The sequence below is a fragment of the Rhinolophus sinicus genome, linkage group LG01 (genome assembly GCF_036562045.2).
Source record: "Rhinolophus sinicus isolate RSC01 linkage group LG01, ASM3656204v1, whole genome shotgun sequence".
Lineage (NCBI taxonomy): Eukaryota > Metazoa > Chordata > Mammalia > Chiroptera > Rhinolophidae > Rhinolophus > Rhinolophus sinicus.
In genome coordinates, this window is record NC_133751.1 from 111,974,620 (window position 1) to 112,000,106 (window position 25,487).

The 25,487-nt window shown below is 38.3% G+C and overlaps 1 protein-coding gene across 4 annotated transcripts; it reads right to left on the reverse strand.

Moving 5' to 3' along the window:
• LOC109438109 (uncharacterized) lies at window positions 1-24,695 on the reverse strand. 4 transcript variants are annotated; one of them, XM_019717715.2, is made up of 6 exons: window positions 24,572-24,675; window positions 22,842-22,933; window positions 22,236-22,262; window positions 17,461-17,587; window positions 17,075-17,170; window positions 1-3,913 (listed from the first exon to the last, which is right to left on the reverse strand). In XM_019717715.2, the coding sequence occupies exons 2-6, from the start codon at window positions 22,848-22,850 to the stop codon at window positions 1,398-1,400; spliced, it is 2,775 nt and encodes a 924-aa protein (XP_019573274.2). In that variant the 5' UTR covers window positions 22,851-22,933; window positions 24,572-24,675; the 3' UTR covers window positions 1-1,397. The 4 variants fall into 4 exon arrangements, with proteins under 4 accessions (XP_019573274.2, XP_019573273.2, XP_074190904.1 ...); XM_019717714.2 differs by having other exon boundaries at window positions 22,236-22,292; XM_074334803.1 differs by lacking the exon at window positions 22,842-22,933 and having other exon boundaries at window positions 22,236-22,292; window positions 24,572-24,695.
• Window positions 24,696-25,487: the final 792 nt, after the last annotated feature.

Genomic DNA, 25,487 nt, shown 5'->3' on the forward strand with positions numbered 1-25,487 from the left:
TTGCTTTTTATTTATTTATTTAATTAACTTCAGGTACACAAAACAATGTAATAGACATTTACACCCCTCACAAAGTGATAAGCCCCTGTCTCCCAAAGACTTCCTATTTAATTAGCACAAAATGAACCACTAGCAGGCGTAAAATGAAGGCCAAAGAGCATGTAAGAATCACCATCCACTACATACACACACGCGCGTGCGTGCACGCATACATACACACACAAAGAATCCTTGAGAAATCTCATGGATTGATAAAGTCCTAGAAACACAGGGCCAGACTGATATTCAGACAGAGCAGGCAGATGAAAGTCTAACAGCACTAAGCTGAGGGAAGCCAAGAGAAGCAGCACATAGACTATCACTCAAAAGAAAGTGACCAGGTCCAGAGCAGTTTTGGCTACTGCCTCCTACTAGAAGCAGTAATGAAATCTGTTACATTCTCATACCGATGTACCACATAGCTCACATACTAGTCACAAACATTTATTGGTGTTGTCCACAGAGTTCACATTATTCTTCCATCTTTAAAACTTCACTTTCCACAGTGTTTGTGCATATGTAAATATTTTCTTCTGTATTTACTATAAAACATAGTATTACATATAAATCACAAGTTTTGGTACATCAATTCTAGGTGAAGAATTTATTGATACATGTCCTTAAAAAATTCTCTGATGCAAACAGTATATGTTCAAAAATTACAGTTATCAAAATACAAGGTTTTAGCATAATCTTAATTATTTCATGTTTAGTGAAGTTTACTTGGCGGTAAAGGCTTTTGTTTTTCCTTCAGATTTCTCTGATTTTTAACGAAGTCTTCTAATTATTCAGAACATTGACAGTTTTCTTTCTCATGTGAAGTCTCTGAAGTACAATGATAAGCTGACTCCTGATAGGTCTTCTGACATTTACTATATTTATAGCATTTCATACCCCTTTAACAGAGTTGCCTAAACTACATGCATTTAAACAACAGACACAAATCTTTAAGAGCTCAACAGAGCAGAAACTTAAATCTTGCCAAACAAACAAACAAACAAACAAACAAACAAAACAAACTGGTGAAGATCTGTCAGTGGGGGATTCTGATTCACCCAATTATTCAGACTCTAGCTTTTTAAACCTGCTGTTCTATGTTCAATACACAGCACCAAAGTCTGCCATGGAAATTTCTACATTCCAGTATAACACAGACAGGAACAATACAAGGTGACTTTTTAAGGTCCGATTTAGCTTAAATGTAACAGCATCATATTCCATGACCAGCCCCACCTGGACTGGGAAATTTAGACAGGCTATGTGCCTAGCACAAAAATAAATATTTAAACAACTTGCCAGTCCATATGCCATGAGCTTCTCCACTGTGTTGTGAGTTCCTTTAGGATATCCCAGATTTATTATTTTTTCTCTTTGGTGTGGATTCTGTTGTGATGTACTCTAAGAGCTGTCTTACGGACAAACGTTTTCCCACATTCATTACATTCATAGGGTTTCTCCCCTGTATGAATTCTCTGGTGTACTCTGAGAGTTGAATTTTGGGCAAAAGCTTTCCCACATTCATTACATTGATAGGGTTTCTCCCCTGTGTGAATTCTCTGATGTGCACACAGGTGTGTCCTTTGGGAGAAAGTTTTCCCACATTCAGTGCATTCATAGGGTTTTGTTCCTGTGTGAATTCTATGATGTACTCTAAGGTTTGAATTACGGGCAAAAAGTTTGCCACATATACTACATTCATAGGGTTTCTCCCCTGTGCGAGTCCTCAGATGTGCTCTAAGGTGTGATGTCTTATAGAAAGTTTTCCCATATTCACTACATCCATAAGGTTTCTCCCCTCGGTGAATTCTCTGATGTGCACATAGGTGTGATTTTTGGGAGAAAGTTTTTCCACATTCATTACATTGATAGGATTTTATACCTGTATGGATTCTCTGGTGTACTCTCAGAGTTGAATTATGGGCAAAAGCTTTCCCACACATACTACATTCATAAGGTTTTTCCCCGGTATGAATTCTCTGATGTGCACTGACATATGACTTCTGGGAGAAAGATTTCCCACATTCACTGCATCCATAGGGTTTCTCTCCTGTGTGAGTTCTTTGATGGACTATGAGGGCTGCTTTATAGACAAATGTTTTCCCACATTCATGACATTCGTAAGGTTTTTCCCCTTTGTGAATTCTCTCATGTCCACTAAGGTATGATTTCTGGGAGAAGGTTTTCCCACATTCACTACATGCATAGGGTATTTCACCTGTATGAATTCTCTGATGTGTACTGAGGTGTGTCTTCTGGGAAAAAGTTTTCCCACATTCATTACATCCATAGGGCTTCTCCCCTGTGTGAATTCTCTGATGTGTACACAGGTGTGTCCTTTGGGAGAAAGTTTTCCCACATTGAGTACATTCATAGGGTTTCTCCCCTGTATGAATTCTCTGATGTGCACTGAGGTGTGTCTTGTGAGAAAAAGTTTTCCCACATTCATTACATGTATAAGGTTTCTCTGCTCTATGAATTCTCCGATGTGCTCCGAGATGTGATGTCTTGGAGAAAGTTTTCCCACATTGAGTACATTCATAGAGTTTCTCTCCTGTGTGAATTCTCTGAGGTTCTTTGAGCTGTGCCATCTTGGAGATTGATTTCCTATATTTATTACTTTGATAGGGTTTCATCTCTGTGTGTATTCTCTGGTGTACTAAGAGGGCAGATTTCTTGTAAGATTTCCCACATCCATTGTTATCATAAGGTTGCTTCTTTGTGTGAACTGTCAGATGTTCACTGAGGTTTGACGTCTGACAGACAGTTTTCCTACATTCATTACATTCACAGAGATTGACCCTTATATGAGCAGCAGGATAATGAATAGTGAGTGAATTTGAACAAAAGGATTTCCTGCATTCATTACTTTCAAATGACTTCTCTCCTGTGTAACTTTCCTGATGTACACTGAGAAGTGAATTTTGATACGAGCATTCCCCATATTTACCATATTCCCCATATTTACCACACTTGTAGAATTTCTCTTCTGTTTGAGTCCTCTGGTGCACTGTAAAGTCTAATTCCTGGCAGAAGGCATCTGTACATCCATTAAAAACATAGAACTTATCTCCAGTTTGTATCTTCTGATGTACTAAGCAGACTGAGCTCTGGTTCAAGTTTTCTTCACATATACTGCTTTCAAAAGCACCCTGTCTTATGACAGTTTGCTGAGGTTGAGTGCAGGGTGAATGCCTGTTGAAGTTATATTCACTTTCATTATATTCATAGTTTGTCATAGCCCTGTGAACTTCACTGTATTCCACAATGGCGGTTTTGTCACAGGATCTCCCATAGTCATTAATATCAAAGCATTTCTCTTTTGTGCCAGCTCTCATTTGGTTAAATACAACTGCTTTATCACAGTTTTTCCTAAATTCATCATCCTGACAAGGTTCCTCCCCTGTTAGACAACTCTGAGGTGTAACACATAGAACAGTCTCATCATGTAAAAATTTTCCAAGTTCATTGCATTCAAAAGGCTGCTCCAGAGTTTGAAATTTCTGATGATTATTCGTATGACTGAGAGCTTTCCCATTTTTATTATATTTGCAAGACCGATCTCCAGTATGAATTTTCTCATGTTTAATATCAAGCTGCAACTTTTCATACACATTCATGTAATCAGCCTTCTTTCTTGAACAGTTTGTATCACTAACAATTAATTCAGAAACAAGTGGCAAATTCATTCTACAAGAGTTACATTTACAGGGCATTTTTCCTGAAAAATGTGGAGTTAAATCCAAATTAACTGGTTTTCCTAAAACTTTCTGCCCTTTCTTACTCAGTGTGTTGTTATCACTGAATATTACTTGCCACGGAGGTTTCTTTTGATTTTCCCGGTTCCCCTCAATGTGGACATCAACTTGGTAATATCCTAAAATGACAAAAATGGAAAACAGCATATGAATCTTACATTTCTTATTGAGAGGAGCTTATAGCCAAATGTTTTGTCATGTGTTATAAAGTTTCAGTTCATGTTTCCAAAATTAAGAATTCATGCACACAGACAGAAAGACAGACACAGTCAGTGTCTGTCTCTGTTTATCTCTCTCTACACCATCCATGTTGTTATTTATTTACTTATGTTTTAAAAGAAAAAAACGAGTTATTTCCAGTGCTGTCCAAGACGGAGCAGCCCCATTCTTCTCAAGTCCTCCCTCTTACAACTGGAAATCCATGGGGGAACAAAAAATTTATGAAACGAAGATGCTGCACAGTGGAAAGACGGTGGACTCCTGGACTTAAGAAATGACATGGAAAAGAATTCCAATTTGCTTTCTGCTTCCCATATATCTTATATGGGGTGCTCAAGTGCTAGAGAAACTTGCAATCCAAAGCCAACAAGAGGCAGAGACAAAAGACCTCCAAGAAAAGCCTATTTCATCCAGCTAAAGATCTGAGAAAAAGGTGCTCTAATAGAAGAGAAAACCTTTTTGACACTATCCATCATACTCAAGCCAACCTCCTCACACAAAAAAAAGACAAACAAAAACTTTTCTCTGTGGTTGCAATACAGATAGAAAAGGATTCGTACACACTTTCAAAACTATCCTTGAGGCAAACCAAGAACTCATCGGAAAGATCATGAAGAATCCTGAGAAATTTCCATTCAGAAATTCCCATTCAGACATCTGGAAGATGTCTGGAAGATGTCACCACCAAAATTCCACCTGGAAACATACTCCTATCTACTCTATGAAATCTGCATGGGCAAGAGCAACACATCTGTTCATTTAGGGCACTCCTGGCCAACTCACAGCATGTAGGAAAATAAAAAGGAAAACAAAAAAAGCACAGTTAAAAAAAGAGACAGGAAGATACAGTAGGCCCAATATGCAGCTAGAAGAGATGAAGCAGCACTTGTAAAAGCCATGCTCTCAAAACCTAAAGGCACAATATATTAAAAAGAAGCTGAATCCACATTATTCTCAAATGCACATGAAGTGTTCATCAAAACAGACCACATTTTGGGCAGTAAGACAAATCTTTACAATTATAAAGAAGAGAAATCACATAGAGTATGATTTCAAGCCATAGAGAAATTATACTAGAAATCAGTAACACTAAGTTACCTGGAAAAATACAAAATAGTTGTAGGTTAATACAGTTCCATTAAACCACGTGTCAAAGATGACGTCTCACAGAACATTAAGATTTTGATGTAAACGAAAACAAAAAACTGTACAAAACACAGAAATTTGTGGCATGCAGCTAATATAGTACTCAGAGATAAATTTACAGCTTAAATCTATCACATTAGGAAAAAAAGACCTCTCATTAGTTAGCTACGCTTCCACTTCAAGAAACTATACAAAGAGAGGGCAAACCTAATGAATAGAAAAGGAAGAAAATAATAAAGATTAGAGAATAAAATGAAACTGAAAACAAAAAAAAATCAATCAAGCCAAAGCTTACTTCTATGGAAAGATTAAAAAAAAAACTGACAATGATAAAAACCAACACAGAAAAAACAGGAAGACACATGATCAATATCAGAAATAAAATCAAGACAGGATATAAGTACTGAAACAACAGATATTACAGAGATAATAAAAAATATTAAGAGAAACTCTATGCTATAAATTTGAAAATTTACACAAAATGGACAAATTTCCTAAAAACAAAAAAGTACCAAAGTCACTCATGTAGATCTATTTAAAAAATTGAATATGCGGTCAAAAATATGTAGTCAAAAAAAAGCAGGTCCCGGACTACATGGTATTAACTAGTGAATTCAAGCAAACATTTATAGAGGAAATAATATCAATTTTACATAATCTGCTCAAGAACATTCAAGATGTGGGCATATTTCCTAAATTATTTTATAAGGCCTGTATTATCCTCACAGCAAAACAAAAGAAAATTAAAAAAAAAAAAAACAACCCAGAAACCTACAGACGAATACAATATTCCCCATGACATAAAAATAAAAACACTAAAAAATAGAAGCTAAAAGAACACAGCAATGGGGGGATGATGTCATAGGAATGGCAGCAACGAGGCGGTCTTCTTGAGTTCTCTGGAACTTACCACAAATTGAAAATCTATAACCCATCAAAAGACTCTCTACTCATCACACAGAACAGCCAAGAGACTCATACGAGGATTACTTGAAGGTGGGCAAATTGGGCGAGCAGGGGAAGAGCGAAGGGAGATGAGTGGAGACTGTGGCCCGCATCCATGTCTACAGAGACACAGGGGGTCCCAGGACAAGAGACCACAAGAGCCAGGAGGTGGGCTCTTTCCCTGTGCCCCACAGCTGATCTCTCCTGCCAAGACAGCAGCATATCCAGCACTTGAGGCAGTAACTTCGGCTGAGACCTCCAGCTGGGCACTAGATTGGACAAAGGACGTAAACCTGGACCCCTCCCACCACTCTCCCAATCTTACCCCAGCCCTTCCAGAGACTCAAGCTTGCCCATGAACTGAGTAGTGTCAGATTACAGAGTAGCTGTAGCACTCAGGATCTGGGAAGACCCAGCTTGCAGCTCTGACCCAGGGAAGAGGCTGGGAAGAGTGTGACACTGCTGGGCTGGGAGAGAAGACTCCTCCATACCCAGCCCCACCTTTTCTGGCCTGCATAGGGCAGGGCAATTACAACTACGGAGACACTCCGAGGGGTCAGCAGTAGATGGCAGACACAGCTCTGGGCTTTCAGCAGCTCAGAAATCTCCCGCCCTACACACACACACACACACACACACACACACAGAAGAAGTGCCCTAAGACTCAGAAGACCTGGGCACAGGGCTGGCTGTGTTACTCTCAGTGTGCATATGTGCAGGCAAGAGCAGAAACTGCACTGACTTTGCAAAAACCACCATGAAGACCCTATAGCTCCACTTATCTAAAACTGCAGTCCCAGGGACACTCTGGGCACCAGGTGACCAGCTCTGCCTGCACAAGACGCAGAGGACTCTGGTACAGCAGAGGACAACCTGGAGATTACTTGGTGGGCTTAAGCGAAGACTGGCACTGCTTTTTTTGTTTTGTTTTGTTTTGTTTTTGTATATTTGATATTTTTGCCTGTGTTGAGTGTGGGTTATCGGTTGTTTCTACATGCGACTGTATTTGGTTTTTTCTTTGTTGTTGTTATTGTTGTTGTTGCTATGCTTGGTGATTTGCTTTGTTCTGAAATTGCCCTACTCCAGGGCCTAGCTCAAGAGGCACAAGATTCAACACACCCAGAGGCCAACTCCAGACTAAACCAGAGTATTACTGGATTTGACCTACAAGTGACACATCCAGAGGGAATTCTCTAGAAGGACAAGAGCCCATAGGGGCCAAGCCTCATTAAGTGGTCTACCTTCACGCAGCAGAACATCCACTGTGGGTAAAGCCAAGTCTCAGAAATAGTCAGCCTAGGAGTCAATCCAAAAGCAATTAAAGATCAACTGACAAGCCAAAAGCAATTAAAGATAAATTTTAATAGGACAATATACACAACACAAAAGTCACATTTGGAGCACACGCACAGGAGAAGAAAGAAGTGGTGCAAGTCAAATATAAAGGACACATACTGCATAAGATAACCAGCAAAAACCAAGAACCCTATGGGATCTATGTAATACATCGAAGCAAACACAGAGTCAGCCAGAATGGGGAAACAAAGAAACATGTCCCAAATAAAAGAACAGAAGAAACCTCCAGAATTGGAACCAAATGAAATAGAGGTAACCAACCTGTCAGAGACAGAGTTCAGAACACTGATGATAAGAATGTTTAAGGAGCTTAGTGATGACATAAAGGATAGAAAAATCATAATGAACAACCAGTTAGAACTAAATAATACAATAACTCGAAGGAATTATCAGCAGGTTAGATGAGGCAGAGGATCGAATCAGCAACTTAAAAGACAAAATAGCAGAGATCACTCAAAAGGAACAAAAAGAAAAAAGAATTAAAAATAATGAAAATGGTTTAAGAGACCAGAAGGTGAAGAGAGGGAGCAAGGGACTCAGAACATATTCTAAGTAATAATGTCCGAAAACTTCCCAAACTTATGAAGGAAACTGACATACAAGCCCAAAAAATGCAGAGAGTTCCAATCAGGATAAACCCAAACAGGTCCACACCAAGACACATTATAGTTAAAATGGCAAAGGTTAAAGACAAAGAGAGAATCCTAAAAGCAGCAAGAGAAAGACAGCAGGTTATATAAGAGGGAACTCCTATAAGACAATCAAATGACATTTCTACAGAAACATTGCAGGCCAGTAGGGAGTGGCAGGAGGTACTCAAAGTGATGGAAAACAAAGGCCTACAACCTAGATCACTTTATCCAGCAAGACTTTCATTTAAAATTGAAGGAGAGATAAAGAGCTTCCCAGAAAAGAATAAGCTAAAGGAATTTATTACCACCAAGCCAGCATTGCAGGAAATATTAAAAGAAATAATTAAATTTCTTCTGAAAACAGAAGAAAGATGAAAACAATCTAACTACAAAAAAAAAAAAAAATGGCAATAACTATGTTCCTATCAATAATCACTTTAAATGTAAATGGATTAAATGTGCCAATCAAAAGACAGGGTGGCTAAGTGGATAAGAAAGCAAGATCCTTGTATATGCTGTATACACGAGCCTCACCTCAGATCAAAAGACACACACAGGTTGAAAGTGAAGGGTTGGAGTAAGATATTTCATGCAAATGGAAATGAGAAAAAAACTGGAGATGCAATACTTATATCTTACAAAACAGACTTTATGAAGAATATATTAAAAGACAATGATGGGCACTAACGGGATAACAATAAAGGGATTGATCCGACAACAGAACATAACCCTAGTAAACATCTATGCACTGAACATAGGACACCTAAATATATAAAACAATACTGACTGACATAAAGACAGAGATCAACAGTAACACTGTCATAGTAGGGGTCTTCAACACACCTCTGACAACAAGGGACAAGTCCTCCAGACAGAAAATCAGTATGGAAACGACAGCCTTAAATGACACATTGGACCACTTGGATTTAATCGATATTTTCAGAGCATTTTACCCCAAAGCCGCAGAATACACATTCTTCTCAAGTGCACATGAAACATTTTCCAAGATAGAGCACATATTAGGCCACAAAAAACGTCTTGATAAATTTAAGAAAACTGAAATCATACCAATTGTCTTCTCTGACCACAGTGCTATGAAATTAGAAATCAACTACAGGAATTAAATGGAAGACACACTAATTCATGGAGGTTGAATAACATGTTACTGAATAACGAATGGGTCAACCATGAGATCAAGGAAGAAATCAAAAGATATCTCGAGACAAACAAAAACGGAAACACAATGACCCAAAATCTATGGGATGCAGTGAAAGCAGTACTAAGAGGGAAATTCATAGCAACACAGGCTTACCTAAAGAAACAAGAAAAATCACTAATCAATAGTTTATCTTCACACTAAAGGGATCTGGAAAAAGAACAGCAAACACGCCCAAAGGGAGTATAAGGAAGGAGACTTTATAAAGATCAGAGTGGAAATAAATGAAATAGAAATCAGAAAAACAATACAGAAGATCAATGAACCCAAGAGTTTTTTTGTAGAGAAGATAAACAAAATCGACAAAGCTTAAGCCAGACTCATCAGAAAGAGATATAGAGGACCCAAATTAATGAGAAATGAGTGAGGAGAAGTGACAACAGACTCCACTGAAATAAAAATAATTTTAAGAAATTACTATTAGCAACTATATGCCAACAAATTTGACAACCTGGAAGAAATGGACAATTTTTTAGAAGCATACAACCTCCCAAGGCTAACTCAAGAAAACGTAAAACCTGAATAGACTGATTACCACCAGGGAAATTGAATCAATAATCAACAATCTCCCAAAAAAGAAAAGCCCTGGACCAGATGGCTTTATAGGTGAATTTTACAAAAGATTCAAAAAAGAATTATGACTTAATCTCCTCAAGCTCTTCCAAAAAATCCAGAAGGAGGGAAGGCTCCCAAACACTTTTTATGAGGCCACTATCACCCTGATCCAAAAATCAGACAAAGACACTACAAAAAAAGAAAACTGCAGGCCGATATCTCTAATGAACATATATCCAAAAATCCTCTACAAAATATTACCGAACAGAATTCAGAAATGCATTAAAAGGATCATACACCATGATCAAATGGGATTCGTTCCTGGTATGCAAGGGTGGTTCAACATCTGCAAATCAATTAATGTGATACACCACATTAACAAAATGAAAAATAAAAATCATATGATATCAATAGATGCAGAAAAAGCATTTGACAAAACCCAGCAGCCATTTATGATAAAAACTCTTAAGAAAGTGGGAATAGAGGGATCATAAATCAACATAATGAAGGCCACATATGATAAACCCACAGCTAACACCATTCTCAATGGGGAAAAGCTAAAACCATTCCCCTTAAGATCAGGAACAAGGCAAGGTTGCCCATTTTCTCCACTTCCATTCAACATAGTGCTGGAAGTTCTAGGCATAGCAATCAGACAAGAAAAAGAAATAAAAGGCATCCAAATTGGTAAGAAGGAAGTAAAATTGTCATTATATGCAGATGACATGATACTATATAGAGAGAACCCTAAAGACTCTACCAAAAAACTATTAGACTAATAAATGAATTTAGTAAAGTAGCAGGATACAAAATTAATATTCAGAAATCAGTTACATTTGTATATACCAATAGTAAAATATCAGATGGAGAAATTAAGAAAACAATCCCATTTACAATTGCTTCAAAGACTATAAAATACCTGGGAATAAATTTAATGAAAGAAATAAAAGTTCTGTATTCAGAAAATTATAAGACACTGAAGAGAGAAATTAAAGAAGATACAAATAGATGGAAACACATACCATGCTATATATAGGAAGAATTAACATTGTTAAAATGTCCTTACTGCTTAAGGTAACATACAGGTTCAACACAATTCCTATCAAACTACCAAGGACATTTTTCACAGAATTAGAACATATAATCCTAAAATTTACATGGAACCATAAAAGACCCCGGATAGCCTCGGCAACCTTGAGAAATAAGAACAAAGTGGGAGATATAACGATACCTGACATCAAATTATACTACAAGGCTACAGTAATCAAAACAGCATGGTACTGGCATAAAAACAGACATATGGATCAATGGAACAGAATAGAGAGCCCAGAAATAAATCCATGCCTATATAGTCGTTTAATCTACGACAAAGGAAGCAAGAATTTATGGTGGAGTAAAGATAGTCTATTCAATAAGTGGTGCTGAGAAACCTGGACAGACACATGCAAAAAAATGAAGCTGGACCACCTCCTTATGCCATATACAAGAATAAATTCAAAATGGATTAAAGACTTAAATGTGAGATCTGAAACCATAAAATTCCTAGAAGAAAATATAGGAAGAAACTTTACAGACATTACCTGGAGTAAGATTTTAACTGATCTATCCCCTGAGGCAAGGGAAGTAAGCGAAAAAATAAACATGTGGGATTACATCAAACTAAAAAGCTTTTTCACATCAAAGGAAATCATCAGCAAAACAAAAAGGGATCCTACTGAATGGGAGAAGATATTTGCCAAAGATATATCCGATAAGGGGTTAATATTCTAAATTCATAAAAAACTCACTCAACTCAACTCCAAAAAAACAAACAACCCAATTAAAAAATGGGCAGAGGACATGAAGAGACATTTTTCTAAAAAGGACATACAGATGGCAAACAGACATATGAAAAAATGCTCAACCTCACTAATCATTAGAGAAATGCAAATAAAAACCACAATGAGATACCACCTCACCCCAGTCAAAATGGCTGTCATCAATAAATCAACAAACAAGTGCTGGTGAAGATTTGGAGAAAAGGGAACGCTTGTGCACTGTCGGTGCGATTTCAGATTGGGCAGCCACTATGGAAAACAATACGGAGGTATTTCAAAAATCTGAAAATGGAACTACCTTATGACCCAGCAATTCCACTCCTAGGTATCTATCTGGAGAAATCCAAAACTCTAATTCAAAAAAATTTATGCACCCCTGTGTTTATTTTAGCATTATACACAATAGCCAAGACATGGAAACAACCGCAATGCACATCAGTAGACGACTGGATTAAGAAACTGTGGTACATTTATACAATGGAGTATTATGCAGCCATAAAGAAGAATGAAATCTTGCCATTTGCAATGACATGGGTGAACCTAGAGAACATTATGTTAAGTGAAATAAATCAAACAGAGAAAGACAAATACCGTATGATCTCACTTATATGTGGAATCAAATAAAAGAATAAATGAATTAAATATTCAAAAACAGTCTCAGAGATATAGAGGAAAAACTGAGGGTTGCTAGATGGGAGGCGGGGTGGGGATAAGGGGGAAGGTGAGGGGATTAGAAAGCACAATCAGTAACCACAAGATTGCCACAGGGATACAAAAGTCAATTTGGGGAATGTAATCAATAATGTAAAGATTTTATAGGGTATCTGATAGACACTTGTCTCATTAGGGAGACCACCTCAGGGATGATGTAGATGCCTGATCACTGCACTGTACACCTGAAGCTGAACAATAATGTTAACTACAATTTTATATATATATATATATATATATATATATATATATATATATATATTTACAAGAAGCAGAGTACAGCATTAAGAATAGAGACAGTAGAAATGTAATGGCTGTATGCAATGTCAGAGGGTAGTGGATGGGGTGAAGGGAGGTTATCACTGTGTGAGGAATATAAATGATAAATGTGTAACTCTTACAGTGTTTCATGCACCTGAAACAAGCAAACAAAAAAAATAGAAAAAGAGCGCACTGGCGGTAAATAAATTCTGTCACTTACTAAAAAAAAAAAAAGCACACAGCAATATGTAAATATAAATAATAAATCAGGAACAAGTGGGATTCATCCCAAGAATGCAAACTGTTCACATATTTAAAAGTTAATCCATAAAAAAAAAAAAGTTAATCCATCATATAAACAGTCTAAAGAATTAAAACCACACAATCATATAAAGTAAAAAATTATTTTACTAAAGTCAAAATTCATTCATTAACCTAGTACAACGAATCTACAAAAAGCTGAGACTGAATGCTTTAACCCTAAGATTGAGAAAAAAGACAGAACTGTTTACTCTTAGCACTTCTCCTTAAGCGTGTAGTGGAAGTTCCAACCAATGAAATATGACAAGAATAAAAATGAAAGATACAGGGGAAGTCTACACAGAAAAATCACAAAAAGATCTTCAGAAAAGCTCCTTAAGTAGTAAGTGTTTTTAGCAAAGGCAAAATACAAAGCCAATATACAGAGTCCAATAATATAACAAATATGATCAACTGGAATTTGAAATCAGATAATCATAATTTACCATAGCGCACAACTGCCCATACACACACACGAGTACACACATATACACACACACACACACACACACACACACACACACACACACACACACCACTAGGTATCTCTGTACTGAAACCTCCTGTTGAAACAAATTGTAATTAAAGAAATCCTAAATAAATGGAGAGGTATATGTTATTTACGGACTGGAAGGCCAAACATTATTAAGATGTCAGTTATCTTCAATTTGATCTATAGATTTCAATGCTGAAAGGCCAGGATGCTTTTATGGACAAATGAAGAAGCTCATTTTAAAACTGATACAGGGCCGGCCCGGTGGCTCAGGTGGTTAGAGCTCCATGCTCCTAACTCCGAAGGCTGCCGGTTCGATTCCCACATAGGCCAGTGGGCTCTCAACCACAAGGTTGCCAGTTTGATTCCTCGACTCCCACAAGGGATGGTGGGCTGTGACCCCTGCAACTAGCAACGGCAACTGGACCTGGAGCTGAGCTGCGCCCTCCACAACTAAGACTGAAAGGACAACAACTTGACTTGGAAAAAAGGCCTGGAAGTCCACACTGTTCCCCAGTAAAGTCCTGTTCCCCTTCCCCAATAAAATCTTTAAAAAAAAAGCAAAACAAAACTGATACAGATGGAAGTTGGTGGACTCACGCTACGTGATTTCAAGAATTAATGAATAAGCTAGCGTTATATAGTTAATGTGCTATTGGCATAAGGATATGTAGGTGAATCAAAAGACTAGAGATGCCACAGAAATATATAATCTTAGACTTACAGAATTATGTAAAATATATACATATGCAGAAATATGCAAATATTCCCATCTGTTTTCTCAGGTTTTGAAATGCTGTTCAATGGCAAAACGATGATGTTTCCAACATATGGTTGTAAATGACTGGACTCCCGCTTCAAAAATTTAAACTTGACATATATCTCACACTTTCTAAAAAATTAACACCAAATAGATCACAAAGCATAACATGTGAAATTTAAAAAATTCTAGGAAAAAACACAGGAATAATCTGTGTTCCTTTGAATTCTGATGTTTCTAGACCAGACAACAAAACCATGGTCCTTAGAGAAAATTAAAGAATTGGACTGTATCAAAGTTGATGTTCAGTTTTAGCCAGCCTCCTCTGAAACCACGCCAACAGAAGTGGGGTGCAGCCTCACTACTGCCAAGTGAGGAGAGAAGTCCAGGTTCCCTACTTGGAGAAGATGCCACTTTAACACTGGGCAGGGGTGAGAGCAGGCCCCCACAGGCCTCCTAGTGGCACCCAGTGTTTCATCAGGTGCCAACGTCCCTAACTCATCTTCACTTTTCTTTCCATCTTTCAGAATCTTATCATATATATATACATATATATGTATATATATATATAAACACACACACACTCACACCTATATGTATAGATGTACTACGTGTACAAGTACACATTTAACTGAACTTAGTGGGTGAAGTAGGAAGGAATATATTTACCCCATCTTTCCCCTGGTTAAGCCTTTTTGTATCTTATTAATTCCTTCCCTCAGCACACTCATGAACACGTTTTCCTGATCATCATATAGAATCTCTCTAGTTTTGCCTTGAAAACCAGGTGATTAGGTACCTGAATTCAGTTTTTTGGTTTTGATCCATAAGGTTCCTCAGAATTTTTTCCCCACTGTTCTGTAGGGATAGTGCCATGTGTCAAAAACCAATTGTCTATAAAGCATGTTTTTCTTAAGCTTTCTTTTCTGTTTCACTAATTTATTAAACTATCCCACTCCTAGCTGCACAATACTTAACTACTCAGAGATTTACATAAATCCTTGATATGTGGTAGAGCAAGTTCGTTGTATTTTATTAATTGGATTTAGTTTGCTAATGCATTAAATGTTTACAAATGGATCCCCACTTGAATTTTTTAATATAAAAAGTGCTTTTCTTTTGTCTTTGTTAGCATAAGCTAAAGTTTTACCCATTTTATTGTTTTTCATACTAAGAACATTCTACAATTTGTTTCCCAGTTTATTATTTTCACTTTTAAATTCTTCTCCTTTCATTAGTATTTTTGTTATTGTTCTTACTTAATTTATTAATATAAATACAATGCTAAAAATTTACCTTTATTCACTAATTTAGGTATATCCTAAGGTTTCAAATATGCACGTTTATTCTTATTTTATAAATGTCATGCAATTTTGGGATTTCCTTTGTTATACTTTGTTTAAAAGATAATTTTTTACACTTCCATATTGAAAGTTTTTTTTTTTACTCATTTTATCATTAATTACTAGATTTATCAAAGTATGCTGAGAGAATATTATTTGCAGTGATTCTAATTAGTTGGATTTACTGTATTCATTTAGACTAAAACTGTATTTTTACAATCGTATTGTTCCTTGGGAATTTGAAAGGCTTGTCCTTTGATTTCAGCATATACATATATAAATATATGTCTTACTTTAATACAAATATCATTTATATTCTCTACAGGAATACTTATTTAATATCCATATGTTTCTTACTTTATCAGAAGAAGTATAGCAGGTCCTCAAATAATTTCTTTTCATTAAATTTTGTTTCGTGGCAACATTGATGAGAACAAAAAAATCGATTCCTAGCCAGGGCCACTTTCCACGATGAGTTGGCATGTTCTCTGCATGTCTGCGTGGGGTTTTTCCGGGTACTTTGGCTTCCTCTCACACCCTAAGATGTACATGTTATGTGAAGTGGAGTGTCTACATTGCCCGCAGTCTGACTATAGTGTGTGTGATGCTCCCTACGATGGAATGGAAGAGATGCCTCACCAGAGATCAACCATACTGGCCCCCTGATCTTAGACTTTCAGCTTCCAGGACTATAAGAAATAAATTTCTGTTATTTAAGCCACCCAGGGTATGGTATTCTGTTATGCCAGCCCAGCTGACTAATACAGCAATGATATAGCACTTCACATCCACTAGCATGGCTACAATCAAAATGTCAGATAGTAAGTGCTAGTGAAGATGTGGAGGAATCAGAACCCTCATACTCTGTCATTAGGAATATAAAATGGTGCAACTCAAGAAAACAGCCTGGTAGTTCCTCAGAGTTACCAGAGAACCCAGCAATTCCACTCCTAGCTATGAACTACAAGGAAACATGCAAAAAATTGTAAATAATGATTGTATCAGCATTACTCAATAATAGCCAAAAGGTAGAATCCCAAATGTTCAACAACAAATCAATGGACAAACAAATGTGGTATATCCAGGCAATGAAATATTATTTTACAATTAAAAGGATGAAGTATTAATACATCCAATAATATAAACCTTGTAATGCAAAGTGAAAGAAACCAATAACCAAAGAACACATAAAGTATAATAGCATTTATATGCAATGCCCAGAATAGCCAAATCTACGGAGATAGAAAGATCAATGGTTGCTAGGGCTAGAGGGGACAGGACATAGGGAGCTGACAGCTAAACGGTATGGGGTTTCTCTCTGAGGTGAAGAAAACTGACTGTAGTGATGTTTATATATACCTATGAATATATTAAAAGCCAGTGAACTATATACCTTAAATGCATGAATTGTGTGATATGTGACTTACATCTTAATAAAGCTGTTTAAAGAGAAAAACAACTGTCAGAAGTGTTTCCCTCTAAGGTCTAACTACCCCTGGAGATTCCTTCTGTCCGTGCTCACTCACCTGGGTACCTCTCGTTTAGGAATTCTTCCTCTAAGGACCAGGGCTCTTCCTCTTGCTCCAACTTGAAGATCACCTGGGGTTTGGTAATGCAATACCCTGTGAACATAACAATTTGAAGGGATATGTAGACTCGATCCATGGGCTTTCTGGTTTCTGACTGTGAAGAAAGATGCAGCAGCAACAGCAAAATGAAAGCGCCCGTTTACTATTTTCAATGGGAAAGTAATGACACAAACATTGTTTCTGTTTCTCTAAAGGTTTCAGTTACCTCGGCCATGTAATCAAAAGCCTGAATAACGTTAATCTCTATAGAAGGTGCATGTGATTTGATAATTTAAAAAAAGGAATTGTATTCCACAGGGAGTCAGATGGTAAGGTCTGCTCACCCACGGAGACCAGGTGGCTGTAGTTCTCCAGCATCACATCTCTGTAGAGGGCCCTCTGAGCGGGGCCGAGGTACGGCCACTCCTCCTGGGTGAACTCTACAGTCACGTCTTCGAATGACAGGGATCCCTGTGGTAACACATTTTGTTCAAAAGTTCAGAATTAGGTGACAGAGCAAATACCTTTGAACTACTATTTCCTGCTTACGCTTAAGGCTCTAAAAGAAATAGATATAAAGCATGTCTATTTTTTACTTAAATTGTCTTAAACTTTGGAGTTTCTCAATTAGTTAAAAAGCTTCTTAATATACCATAATTAATTTCTATATATTTATGAATTGTGGTTTTTTTAAGGCAAAACAATTTCAGTATAAACAGACTTCCTACAACTCTTCTTCTACATCCCAAGGGACGATCCTAGAGAATTCCAGCACTTTCAATCCCTCCATAGACACCACTACCAACAATGCTGGGAGCCATGGAAGGGGTACATGGAAGCTCAGGAGATAACATACACGACTGAACTTCTGTCTAAATGAACATACAATATATAAATCTAGAGCTTATGAAGAGCAAAGCACAACTTACCAAGGCCTTGGAATCACAGAACCTGTATAAGACAACTGTGTACAGTGAAGTAACAGCAGTGGATATAAGGTAGGGATGGAACCACAGAGCAGAGGCAGCACCCAATGTGGTAACTACTTTCTTATACAGCTACCCAGTCAAGCAACATGAGCAGCTTCTTCAATGTTGGGGGCAAAGACTGATATGGGGACATAAAAGGAAAAAATAGTGGTAGAATTTTCAGTGAGACAGATCTGGTCTTGTTGCTCCCGAACGTCTGTGGAACATGAAGCTGGAACTGTCCCTTAAACTAGCACACACATGGGTGTAGAACACAGAGGGGGGTCCAGGATGAAGACAAGCATTAAGGAGTTAGGAGCGATTTGGGTGGTAACTGAAGGTTTCAGAGGCCATCAGACAGCACCTTGAGCACACTGGGATGGCGGAAAGCACAGTACCAAAACCAGTCTTGGAGGGACCGTGGATATTAAAGAGCCAGGAAGAAAACCTACAGCTCACAAAGCCAGAGAAGAACTTTTCTAAAAGGTCATAACAGAACCGTGAGAGGGCAGAGTCTTGGAAACTGAGAAAGGGAAAGTTTCCATACCAACAGACTTCAAAGGGGCTGGGAGAAGGGAGAAGTGGGGAGCTGCCATATAAAATTTCACTTGAGAAAAATATTAATTTGTAGAGAAATGCTATACAACCTTGTGCTGCTAGTTAACAATACTGAATTGGACACATAAAAATTTGTAAGAGAACAGATCTCATGTCAACTGTTCTTATCACAATGAAAATATAAAATAAAAAGCAGATTAACAGATAGGGGACAGACACAAGTTTTTTTCCAGTGTTATGTATCCACTTATATGTTCATTTAAGTCTTCAGTGTTACTGAGTGAAAACCTTCTCTCTGTGCAGCTCAGTGCTAGTAGCAGTGAACTAAAACAAATGAATAATACAACAGGAACACATTTCATTAAATTCATTTTCATTCATCTAAAAAAATAAAGAAAATTTATATTTTCCGAAACAAAAAAATTAGTAAGAAATGTTATTCTTTTCTATTTTTGTTTTATGTTGAATATCTGGTTTAATAAAAATAAACTCGATTAAAATAAATTAAGCTAATAAGTGACAGTGGTGAAAATGTTGAAGTAGGGATCCTAGAAAATTCTCTCCACTACAGAAACAATGGAAAAAAAAAAACACCTGGAAAAAAGCATAGAACAAAGGCAATCTGTAGAAATATGCAAGAAAAATGAATTACAGTAAAAACAGTGACATTGTATCCTTTTAATTTACTCTATTCCAATCAAACTCTGCGGTAGTTTGAGAACCAAAGGTTTGCAGCCAGCAGCCTGGCAACTACAGGTGGGGCAGAACTGCGTTCAAGTTCCATGAAAGCGTCATTCCCATAAAGCTGGAGTCATTTTACCTGTTGGTGATTCTCTGAAAGAGCCTACTTAGAAGGATCTCTATTTGAACTAAACTAGTGTCTGTAACTTGAGATTCACACAGTATGTGTGAAAAGCCTCATCCTCAGAATCCAAAACATTTAAAGGCATGTGTTTAACTTAGTGGCTATCTGAGGTGCTGGATAACAGCAGGGCCAAAAAATGGCAGAATCGAGAAGCTTAAGAGAAAATGCTGGGGAATGGGATGTTAATTAAGATTTTGAAACGCTCTGATATATTTCTTAGAATTTACAAGGCTACATAGAAGAATAGAGCTGTACATATACCCAGGGATGAGATCATGCTCAGAAAACACGTGAGATGACCCTAAGCTGTCACCTCTAGGTGACCATGAGCTTTGGCATAAGAAGGAAGTGAAGGTTACTGCAGACTTGTGAACTGCCTGACTGACCGCTGAAGGAATGCCTGACATGCACAGAGCAAAGACTGGGACACGTACTGATTCCAGGCATTGAAGGAAATTTATGAAGAGACTTCAACTGCGACAGAGCACAGGAAATAGAGGCTCATGGAATTAGTTCAGAAATGTCACTAAACAAATACATTTCAGGAATGACCCCTATGGAGGGGAGAAATTCTGATTTTTAAAGTTGCCACATTATTTTATTTGAAACATCCAATTATTAACAACAACAACAACAACAAAAACTGCCAAGCAAGGAGAAAAAAGAAGACCACATGCAGGAAAAAGTGTTATCAATAGAAACTGCTCCTGAGGAAGCAAATGTTGGACTTACTAGGCAATGACTTTAAATCAGCTGTTTTAAATACGGTCAAAGAAGTTGACCTTGAGGAAAGGTCATCTAACGAGTAAGGGCAAGTATAAGAACAATATTTCACTAAATAAAAAGTATCAATAAAGAGATATTCATTATATAAAGGAACCCAATAGAGACTCAAGAATTGCAAAGTACTATAACTGAAACAAAACTTTCACTAGAGGAATTCCAGAGCAGATTTGAGCATGTGAAAGAATGAACAAACTGTATATGTCAACTAAAATTATGCAGTGTACGAAACAGAAAGGAAAACCAATGATAAAAGATACCTACGGGATAGCATGAAGTTTACAAATAAATGCACAATGAGAGTCCCAGACAGAAAAGAGAAATAGATTGAAGGAATATTTTAAAAAGTAATGGTCAAGAAGTCTTCAAATTTGATGAAAAACATTAATTTACACATCCAAGATATTCAACAAACTTCTAGTAGGATAAACTTGAAGAGAGCCATACCTTGAAACAGATAATCAATCCGTCAAAAAGACAGACAATCTTAAAAGCAGCAAGAAAACGTGACTCATCATGTGCAACAGCAGTAACAGCTGATGTCTAATCAGAACGATGGAGGACAGGAGGCAGTGAGGTGACCTATTCAAAGTGGTGAAAGAGACTTCAACAGCTACAGAGAAAGAATTCTTGTCAACCACGAAATCTATACCCAGCAAAAACGTAAAAATTGTAACCTTGAAAAATAAACAAAAACACAATATGTCAAAGGCAAAACTGACCTATATGAAATAACATAGAAAGTAGTTCTGCAAATCTGTGGAGAAAGAAAGTAGATTAGTTGTTGCTTGGGGCTTAGGAGGGGGAAACAGGATGATGGGACAGTAAAGTTTACAGAATTGCTTTCTATGGTGATGAAAATGCTCTACATTGACTGTGGTGATGTTTGCATATATTTGTGAGTACTTTTAAAAATTATTGAATTTTACACTTTAAATGGGTGAATGGCATGGTACATGAATGAATCTCAATAAAGCTGTTTGAAAAAAAATGAGACAGGATGAAGTCCTTACAGGACAACAAAGAAGACTAAAGGACCAAGGATGGAAACTGTGGGTGAGCCGTGTAAGGACAAGGGAGAGATGACGACTCCATGAAGATGGCAGCAGGGTGAGGGCAGTGCCAGTGAAGGGTGTCACAGACACTAACAGACAAACTTTCCAGAAGGAAAGAGGCGAGAAGAAGAGACAACTGATACAGAAAAGTCAAGTAAGGAAAGGATTAGACAAGCCCCAATGGATTTGATTATAATCAAGTCTCTGATCACAAGATCACAGGCAAGTGGGGAGAGAAACCAAGGCATCAAGCAGAAGTTTAAAGTATGAGTGGGAAGTGTTGGAATATGTGAAAGAGAATAGAATTTTAAACTGTCTACTGAGCAACCTAAATATTATGGGTACTCGAAATATTTATGCAGAGTAATTTAAAGGATATTCAAGTTGATTCATCACAAAAATGTCTTAATTAAACCCGTGCTTGAGTTTATGAAAAATAGTATTGACCAAGTATATAGTTAGCATTAAGTTTCCTATTTTTATTGCAGAACAAGTAGAGGCAAATTTCTGTATTATTTTAGGATTATTACTGCAAAGCTGTTAACTAAATCACCTACTTGAAATCAACAAAGATATTTTTTATCTTCAATTGTCTTTACATTCTATAAGGAAATAGCTTGTTTTATCTTCTCACCAATGTCAGCCTTTAAAGAAGTATTTTCTGACACTGACATACATGAACAATCTCAAAAATAAATTTCAAGCTCCAATTTGGTAAATTTGTAGGATCACAGAATCTGCATATTTCCATGTGCTACCTTTGCTGTTATTTTTACAAATTCTCTGACTGCATCTCATCCATCTCTATTTCTACTTTTCCATGTTAACACAGAGACAGTTTAGCCTTTATAATTTCCACTAATAAACAGGGTATTGACAACTGAACTCACCTGAGCCATGTTCATTTTCTGCTGCTCCTGGAAGAAGATGAAAAACTGAAGGTTCCACTGGTGAGGAGGAAAGTGAAATGGGGTCATGAGAAACCTGGTCTTCCTTACAACTCCTATATTCACCTGCCTACAAATCTCCTAATACCACCTGGAGGAAAAGCCTCCATGTGAGAGCACGTCCCTCTGACATTCTGGAGAAGGAACAGGAAGAAGCAGCACCACCTGCTCACGTGCATCTCTGATATGAGCACGTGGGCTTCACCTTGCATTTTCACCGAGGGAGGTCAACTGCTTTTTGTCAAGGAATTCACAATTGATGTCCCCTTCTGACTAATTGAAAAAAAAAAAGTAAGTAAAACAGAGGGCTGGTTAAACAAATTCAGATCTGCCAGAAGTCCCCCTACCTTCATTAAAACTAATGTCAATCCAGGACTCTTGGCTGGATTGTTCATCAAGTTCTTGTTGTCTTTACACCTTGAATTACAGTTTCCCCAGACAACTAAAATAAAGATGGGATAATTTATACAAGAAGTATACTGTTTAACTTTTGTTCTAAATTGGTTGTGGTTTCTAAAAACCAACTGTTAAGATGTTTATGGAACTTACCGGTGACATAAACAGCCGTGTGCTTATTGTTCAGTTCTGCCCGGCGTGACTACAAAAATCATTCACTGCGGGCCCAATATTTTGGGGGTTCCCTAAGTGGCAAATATAGAAAACCCTTCTTGTACTCTGATTCTGTTAACTCCACGTTCAGGAAAGAGGGAGCATGAGCGTAAGTTTAGATACAACATGAGGGGATGGACATGGTGTGAGAGCAGCTCAGAATCTGGAAAGAGTGAGGACAGAACAAAGGAAATAAGGTGCTGTTTAGGATTTCGTCAGCATTGGCTGCTTACACCTTCCCTGGACATCAGTCCTCACCAGCCATCCAGTCAGGTGACCTTTCCTGTGCACCTGGCAGGCACCCATCCCTCTCAACCCCACATACCACCTTCTGCAAGTTGGTCCACAGTATCCACCGTCACAGTCTGTGATGGCTTCTGGGTGTGGTGACACCCCAAGTCTGACTCAGGCTTCCCCGGGTATCAAGAACTGCTTCTGGTGGAGCAAATCAGGACCTACTCCTTCTAGACACTTCTGCCTCTACTCTACAGCTCTGGTGAGAAGTCTGTCAGCACAGCTGTTCCCCCAAGGGGCAGTTATTCCTGGGGCACCTCCCTCTTCCTGACTTAAGAGTTACTTTGCTCCAGAGGGGCTGGGACCTGAGCCTGAGAAACAAATTCACTTCATTTGAAACCTTTATCTAACACCTAAACCTGACCCTTTTGGAATTCATGAAAACTGGACTGTGCAGCACTGTACCCATTCCCTGCACGCAGCTGCTCCACCGGAAGTGTGGCTAGTGCCACGAGTCAAAATAGTACTTTGAATGCACTGCATTAAGTGAATCAGTAAAATCAGCTTCATCTCTTCTTTGTACTGTTTGTTACTGAACATTTCTAAATTATATTTTTATATTACATTTGCATTACCTTGCTACCGGCCAGCACTGCACTGGTTTGTCAGACTGGGCCTCTGAGGATGGAGGCAGCCTGGACAGTGCAGGAAGGCACGAGAGCCTCACAGTCCCACCCAGGGGCTCTGGAGAAAACCCACACATCCCAGGATATGTTTACCACGTGGCAAGATTCTGTCCGCATTTACTTCACAATGATGTCTCTGGGAATTTGAGGACAGGCTACTCTGCTAAGTGCCCCAAAGGTTGGAGCTCTGGGTTTGGGGCAGGGAGGATATTAGGAAGAGCAAGAGATGGGTAGTTAAAATCTGTATTTTGGTCCTACCTCTCTCACCTACCAGCTTGTGCCCTCAGGGTACATCATTTCACCCATGAAAGTCCTTTCACTGTGGGAAACGGCATGTTTATACTGACAAGTAGGCTTGTTGTGACGGTTAAATGAAACAAACGAAGGGAACAAAGTGTCTTTTGGTAGCACTTTACACAGTGATTACAAGCATTTGACAAAATGTATTTATTGCACATCACACCTTATCTAATTCTCAGAGTCACAATGCGATGCCCTATTAGTAGCCTCAAGTTTAATGTGAACGTCATAAAGGTGCATTCCCCTCCCGCCGTCTGCAGCCCCCACACCCGCCGCACCGAGCACCTTCTCCTGACCGGGGCTCAGCCCCACTGCGCCGCCGGGTCCGCCCGGGCCCACCCCGCACGCACACGGGGCAGGGGGAGGGAGGACACACTGGAGGTCCCCGGGATTGCCCCTCCCGTGACCCAGACACCAGCCGACCTGACCGCAGGGGCCCAGTGCACTCACCGCCGGGTTCGCAGCCTCTGCTGCTGCACAAATCCAGCGACGCTGAGAAGGCCTCTCAGGCCCGAGCGAGTGGACAAGAGGAGGCGTTACTGGGGCGCACATGCGCAGAGCGGCGGCCGAAGCCCCGTTGCCGGAGCGCTTCGCAGTAAGCCCACACTTTGAGGACTACATTTCCCATTAAACCTTGAAACCGCAGGAAGTAATTTTTGAAGCGTTTCAGCTTCTTTAGCCAGTTGGAGGACGCGACATTTGGACCTGATCCCTGGAAAATTTTCCAGGGTCTACGGAGGATTGGGGCTAGACTTTAACTTTAGGACCTTACAGCTCATTGCACAACGTGATTCTCCCTCGGATCCTGGTTGGAAAAACAACAGGTTCAAGATCCAAAAATTGGGGAAACATGTATATGACCTAGATATTAGAAATATTAAGGAAAATTAATCATTACCTGGGAAGGTGAGATAATATTTGGACGATGTTGGAAATTGTTATTTTTTAAAGATATATACTGGTATCTTTACAGTTATGAAATCGAGTTTGTAATTTATTTTTTTAAAATTAAGCAAAGCAATTAGGGAAAGGAAATAATGGCAACAAGTTAAGAATTATGAAATCTATGTAATACATGTATATGGCGCTTATTTATTATTTCTACTATTCGGAGTGTTTTAATTTCTTTTTACTACGCAGGAAAATACTTGGGATGTGAGGGGATGGAGTGAGGTTAGAGAGTTTAATGCCTCTCCAGAAGTATCAAGCTGTCAAGAGAAGTAAAGGTACACAAACACAACCATCTCTTTCTCAGCTGTGTAATACAATAGATACTACAAAATGGAGCCAGCATTAACATAGAATAGTAACTAACATCTGTGACCAGCAGGGTGGTGGTGGGCAGGTGATAAACTAGCTGTTCAAA

Excerpts from the sequence above, each read along its gene's own strand:
- LOC109438109 (XM_074334803.1), bottom strand. The coding sequence starts at position 24,673 with ATGTGCGCCCCAGTAACGCCTCCTCTTGTCCACTCGCTCGGGCCTGAG. Across the intron at positions 22,293-24,571 it reads CAGAGGCTGCGAACCCGGCG|TGGAACCTTCAGTTTTTCAT; the intron begins GTGAGTGCACTG and ends CCTCCTCACCAG. Across the intron at positions 3,914-17,074 it reads CCTAAACGAGAGGTACCCAG|GATATTACCAAGTTGATGTC; the intron begins GTGAGTGAGCAC and ends TTGTCATTTTAG.